Genomic DNA, 6,352 nt, shown 5'->3' on the forward strand with positions numbered 1-6,352 from the left:
AATATAAGTGTAAAAAATCTGAATGCTAGATCCAAATCAAGAAATATAGACATTACAGAGAAATCTCTTATTAATTAGTTCAAAATGGTTACAATATCCAATTTAAAAAATATCTACTAACTAATTGCTATGATTGAAAAAATTAATAATACATGTATAGAAATTGAACTCCTCACTCATGTGAGTAAATTCATCTCTGGTGACAAACATTAATCCCCTTATGTCCATAGTTGTTTTTTTCCTCTGAATTGTAAACGTTAAAAAGGGGCCAGGGCATTAATATCATCGCCCCCCTCGTACGCTACAGAAAGCCAAGATGGTTTATTGAGATTTAAGCGTTAGAGATAGAGAGATTTCACTCCCACCCACTCATTTTCTCAATCATAGCAACCAAATTTAATGTACACATACACACAAAACACAACACAACATACACACAATCTCTCTCTCTTTCTCTCATAATAATAACAATAATGAACCACACATTACAAACAAAAAATAAAAGAAAAGAAAACCCACTACTATACATATACTCTCCCCTACACTTCACTCCCGATCAGACTTGTCCTTTCAGATTTTTTTCTTCTCTTTTTATCACCATTTTCTCTCTCTCTCTCTCTCCAAATAATTATTATTTATACATGAAATCAAACCATTTTGTTTTGTTTTCTTCTTCTTCTTCTTCTTCTTCTTCTTCGTCTTTGTCTTTCTTTTAATTTGTTCAAGATTTGATTGATTAATAATAGAACTCTTTGCGTTTCTATTGTTTGTCGGTACATTTCTTGATCTCCACTGAAACTATGTCACTGGACTTGGCATCTGAACGTGTTTGTTATGTTCACTGCAACTACTGCAACACCATTTTAGCGGTATAGTAATTCCACTGAGTTCTCTTTCTTCCTCTTTCTTTTCATATGTTTCTATAGCTGAATTCGGCATCAAACCATGTGAATGGTGAGTGGTAACTTGCTTGTGGGGGAGAATATATAAAGTGGAATATAATTCAGCTGAAAAAGTTGAAAATATTTACTCTCAAGAATGATTTGGTTTCTTGCAAAGATTTTTCTGGAGCCATCGTGTTTCATATGGTTTCTTGAATTTTTCTTGAAAAATTTTCCCTCCTTGTTGATATTTTATGAGAAATTTACAAATGGTTTTTTTGCTTCCGAAACATGGATAAAAAAACCCATTTGCAAAAGTTTATACATATGTATATGAACCGGAAATAAAGTCATCCAGTAATCCTTTTGAAGCCCTTTGAAGTTTGATGATTGATCTCTCATACTAGCTAGCAAAGCAACTTTTACAGATAAGGTCATGAGGTGTTGTGGCTGTAAGTCAATAGATAGATGTTAGGGTTCTTGCAGAAGTCAATGTATAGGTGAAGGTAAAGCTTCTTTTTACTTTTTCTTAGTTTTGCAGAAGCAATTGAATCATCTTTTAGGTCACAGCTAGCTAGCTAGCTGCAGCTTGTGCTCATGATTTTTTGACGGTGGATGCTTCTGTTGCTGCAAATATAGACACTGTGAGCCACTGGAAGCACCAAAATGATCATGATCATCAAGTTGTTTTCTTTTCCTTCTCTTTAATTCTTGCATCGATTTGGCTATCTTTTAAGTACATCAAGGATTGTGTTACTTTCTTTATAAGCAAATTGTGGTAATTGCTTTTTGCTTTTTAAAATCTGCTTTCATCATAGCATTTGCTAAACAACAATCCTTTTGAAAAATCAATGATTTTCTTTATTTTTTTTTTTATTAAAAATGGTGATCGATCTTGAACACTGTACAAATTAAAGGGTCAGTGAATCAGTCTTCTCTGGTTATGGTCTTTATGGTTTCTGTTCCAGTCACGTCCCTTTCATCTCTCTCTGGGTTTATTTTTTTTTTTCCTTGCTTTTATCATCTTCCTTGCAGTGTCAGTCACAAAAGTCATAAGAGAATTTAATTAATTCAAATATATATATATATAAATGGTGAAATATCGATCCTTATACATAATTGTAATTACCCAAAAGAGCTAGCCCAAAAATTATCATAAATAACAAATATATCGAGGAGAGCAAGCTAGAGCCTAGAGAGATCTATGCATGCATGATACATATATGGCAACAAATGTTCTTGTCTTTTTTTTTTTTTGGGTAAATTTGTTGAGTTGATATGTTAACGCAACATAATTAATAACCCTTTTCTATTTTCAAGTTCAATTCCTGGTGTGTGTGTATTTTGTTAAATTTACTGAGTTGATAAGGTTACTTCTACTGGATCTCATTGTTTTGAGAATATATTAAGCCAGATCTAGGGACAAAAGTAATTCATCTTCTGAATAAACCATTTTTGCTTCATTTATATGTTCGATTAATTTATAAAATGCATGATACATATATGGCAGGTGAGTGTTCCTTGCTCAAGTTTGTTCAACATTGTGACTGTAAGATGTGGGCATTGTGCCAATTTGCTAAATGTAAACATGGTATCTGCACTTCAAGCAGTTCCTCTTCAAGACCCTCAGGTATATATTTAATTAATTAACATTCTTATTATGCCTGGCTAACTGAATTCTATATTGTACATGTATACAAGAATAAAGAGAAATAATAATGAAAATTCTTTCTTTCTTTCTTTCTTTTTAAACGAGCAATAAAGAAAGATTTATTAAGACAGGAGGAATGCATTTTTTTCAGTGATTGATCAGATTTCCTTTTTATAATTTTCATTGCAAGAGATAACATATGCTAGATTTTTCACAAAATAATAACAAACAATTATATATATATATATATATATATATTCAACTTTTCCTTGTTGGGTTCCTTAGGCCAATTAAATTACAGAAATGCTTAAAACATTAAAACATTTTTTCCCGTTTTTCTTTATTTATTTATTTATTTACTTGTCTGCTGGAATGAAGTTGCAGAAACAACACATAAACCTAGAAGATTCCATTACTAAGGATTGTGGATCATCTTCAAAATGCAATAAGTTTTCTTCAGCATTTGAGATTGCAGAGCATGAAACTCCTCGAATGCCTCCTATTCGTCGTTAGTAATCGATCTCTGATCTTTAATTATCTCCATTAATTTCTTAAATTAATAGCTAGGCCTATACTCACATGGTAAAGTTAATTTATGGATATTTTTATGTGCATGCGTATTATTTGATCTTATAGTTTGTAGTACTATTAGCAAAGTGCAGTACGTGGAACAAAAAGTTTAAATGCGTAACCAACAAACATAGGCTTAATTTATGAAAGGCATGGCAACTCTGGCAAAAGTAAATAAATAAGCAAAAGCTGAATCATTTCCAGAACTCAAATCTCCAATATTTGTTAGATGAGCATTTGATTTTTCTCTCCGTTCATATATGCATGGTCCCATTTGAGATGGTGACTTTACATTACAAATTTGAGTACTCATTATTAACTATATTGACAGTGCCATCAAACATCATAAACACAAGATATTAATTAAACCACATTATTAATTACCCCAGAGCATGTAAATGTAAAGTCATAATTTTAGAACGAGAAATGATATTTAGACAGAAAAATTAGATAGAACGCTAACAAAAATAATTGTACACCAGGCCCGTCAATACGACTGGTGTACTATTATTTTTATCTGTATTTTGTTAACTTTTAGTTTCTTTAATATTTGTCTTTTTCAGCTAATTATTTTTTAACATATTTTTCTAATGGACATGGCATGACGTCTTTGTACACTCTGAAGAATGCAGAATAGCACAAAGACTAAACATGGCTGTCAACATAAAAAACACTAGGCTTCCCTTTTGATAATTTGGGTTTTTGGGCTTGATGTGGCTCATCATTCGTACAAATAATACTGTGGTATGTGGAATCCGATAAGGAACCGCAAATTAAAGCAAATCATGGACCGCTAGGTTTTTGACAGAAGAAATATTACTGACTCTTATGTTATTTAGTTGATGCTATAAAAATAGCATATGGTCATTATGAAGGTTAAGTCTCCACTTCAAATTTACTTCATTTGTTTTCCAAAATTCTAGGCCTAGCTATAGGTCATCAAAATATTGCATTTGCAGTATTTGGTCTTCTATTATAAGTAAGCTCACTTGAGATTCTGAACTGCGTGATGAATGATGTAGCCCCAGAGAAGAGACAGCGAGTTCCTTCTGCATACAATAGGTTTATCAAGTAAGCTTCAAATCTTAATGTTATATATATATTGCTTTGCTCCTTACTCTTTTTCCCCCTTATTTATTTATTTATTTTTTTGCAACAGGCTAATTAATGAATAACTTAGACTGTTCAATTAAATCTTGCCATGTGTTCCCTTTTTTTTTTATAACTCTATTACATATTGGGTCAAATTAAAATAAGTGTATGCATCAAAATGTTTTTGGACAGTTCTACAGGCAAATAACGTGGCGTGTTCATCTCATCTATATAAATTTTTGTGGCGTGATTAAAAGTGTTTTGAAAACATTAAACATAAAATGTAGTAGGATTATCTTAATCTTTTACTTTGAAACATTATATACTACATTAGATATATATAAGAAATTATTAGGATCCTGAGTAGATAATTTTATTATGTTGTGATCTGGATCCATGTCACAAACAAGTTGAATCTGCTTTCAAATATTTGAAAAAAAGTCTTCCCCCATTTTTGCATAAAGGGGAACTTTAATTTCTTCACCACAGTGGTTTATCGTCCTTATAATGGATAGTTCCCATGGTAGATTTTAATAGTTGTTTCTTATTACTTTGCAGGGAGGAAATCCAAAGGATTAAGGCTAGTAACCCTGACATCAGCCACAGAGAAGCTTTCAGCACAGCAGCAAAAAATGTAAGCTTGTGTTAATTTAATGTTGCAAATAATCAATAACTATCCACTGCCTTATCTGATCTTTACACGTTTTATATGGTTTTTTGGTCGAGTTTTTCTTTCTAGAGTTATTTACAATTATAGTTTATAAGTAATCATATCTCCTTTATGTTATCAGCATCAATGTTGAAGTCATACAACTAGATTTAATAGAATGGATGGATCGTTGTAAGGATGGGAATTCTTTCTTAATATGAGCAAAATATTAAAAAATATAATCTTGTGATTGGTGGTTAAACTCAGAGAATTCTAACTCATTATTGTAAACCCAAGACCGAAAACTCTTATTATTTTAAAAAAGTACAGACTTATGGATCACCAAAGCTATAACCAGTGAGAGATGAGGTGTTAGGAACGTTACATATACCCCAGTTTAGGATCAATTAATTATGCTTTCTATCTATCTATATATATATATATATATCTTCATTCTTTCCCCTCAACGGCTCTCTTAGCTGGGTGCTTAATCTTCATGTAGCACCTTGATTTTTTTTTTTCCAAGGGAAAATCAATCTTGATCTTTTAAACTTGACATTGTCATTTTTTTTCCTTTTAATTTGTTAATTGGAAGCAAGTATACTTTACATGTATACTTCCAATTCTTGTATCTGTCTCTTGACCAGAAAAAGAACAAGAAACTAATATTGAAGAATTATATCGAATTTCTCCATTCCTATATTTTCATTATTAAAAACATCTAAGCTTGAAATTTCAAGCAAAAACTGTGTAAATAATTTTTCCTGTGTTTTTGGAGTCAGGAACTTAACTAGCGTGAATACTTGAAAGGGGTTACAGTTTTGTGGCTGGTTTTATTATGACAGAAGACATTGATTAATTAATGAGTAATGAGTGTGAGATTTACATACCCATAGTCTGATTTAGAATCTGACATGTAAATATGAAAGTTAATGTGAAGAAGTATGCATCTGGAATAAAATTGCATTAAGTCTTGGATTTTGTGTTGAAAATAGACTGGCTCTCTTTCAATCTTGTTTCTTTGACTGAATCTTTGTTTGTGTTTAATTAAGTCAAATTTGTTATGCAGTGGGCACATTTTCCTCACATTCACTTTGGATTAAAGCTGGATGGCAACAAGCAAGCAAAACTAGACAAGGCTGCAGCCTACGCAGAGGGCACTCAAAAGTCCAATGGATTCTACTAAAAACATCTATATAATAAGTATATGATGTGAGTAGATGCATGCAGCTCGAAGCAGAAGTCATATAAATAGTGTAGAAGCATGCAGAAGCACAAGTCATATATAGAGATATCTATCCATTGTCTATATATATATATATATGCGGTTCCGTACAATTATTGAAGAACTGAATGAGAGGTTGATTAAGTCTCCCAATAACCAAATTGGGGGATGGCCTCTTGAAAAATTGTCAACTTAATTATTATGTGTTGTAATGAGTGTATGTGGTTCTCTGTCTTAACTATTCGAGAAGCGGTTTTCTATTCTAGTGATTATTGCATTCATAA

General features: G+C 31.7%; 1 protein-coding gene across 2 annotated transcripts; it reads left to right on the forward strand.

Annotated features, from left to right (window-relative positions):
• The first annotated feature begins 418 nt into the window (after window positions 1-418).
• Window positions 419-6,352, forward strand: LOC102624359 (putative axial regulator YABBY 2). Of its 2 annotated transcripts, none has more exons than XM_006487770.3 (6): window positions 419-869; window positions 2,392-2,511; window positions 2,917-3,040; window positions 4,125-4,173; window positions 4,753-4,828; window positions 5,913-6,352. In XM_006487770.3, the coding sequence occupies exons 1-6, from the start codon at window positions 801-803 to the stop codon at window positions 6,027-6,029; spliced, it is 555 nt and encodes a 184-aa protein (XP_006487833.2). In that variant the 5' UTR covers window positions 419-800; the 3' UTR covers window positions 6,030-6,352. The 2 variants fall into 2 exon arrangements, with proteins under 2 accessions (XP_006487833.2, XP_006487832.2); XM_006487769.4 differs by having other exon boundaries at window positions 425-869; window positions 2,911-3,040.

The sequence above is a fragment of the Citrus sinensis genome, chromosome 8 (assembly GCF_022201045.2).
Source record: "Citrus sinensis cultivar Valencia sweet orange chromosome 8, DVS_A1.0, whole genome shotgun sequence".
Taxonomy (NCBI): domain Eukaryota; kingdom Viridiplantae; phylum Streptophyta; class Magnoliopsida; order Sapindales; family Rutaceae; genus Citrus; species Citrus sinensis.

Bases quoted from the DNA above. Each gene is read 5' to 3' on its own strand.
- LOC102624359 (XM_006487769.4), top strand. From the start codon at position 801: ATGTCACTGGACTTGGCATCTGAACGTGTTTGTTATGTTCACTGCAAC. The intron at 870-2,391 runs GTATAGTAATTC...CATATATGGCAG, and splicing joins ACTGCAACACCATTTTAGCG to GTGAGTGTTCCTTGCTCAAG. The intron at 3,041-4,124 runs GTTAGTAATCGA...TGAATGATGTAG, and splicing joins TCGAATGCCTCCTATTCGTC to CCCCAGAGAAGAGACAGCGA.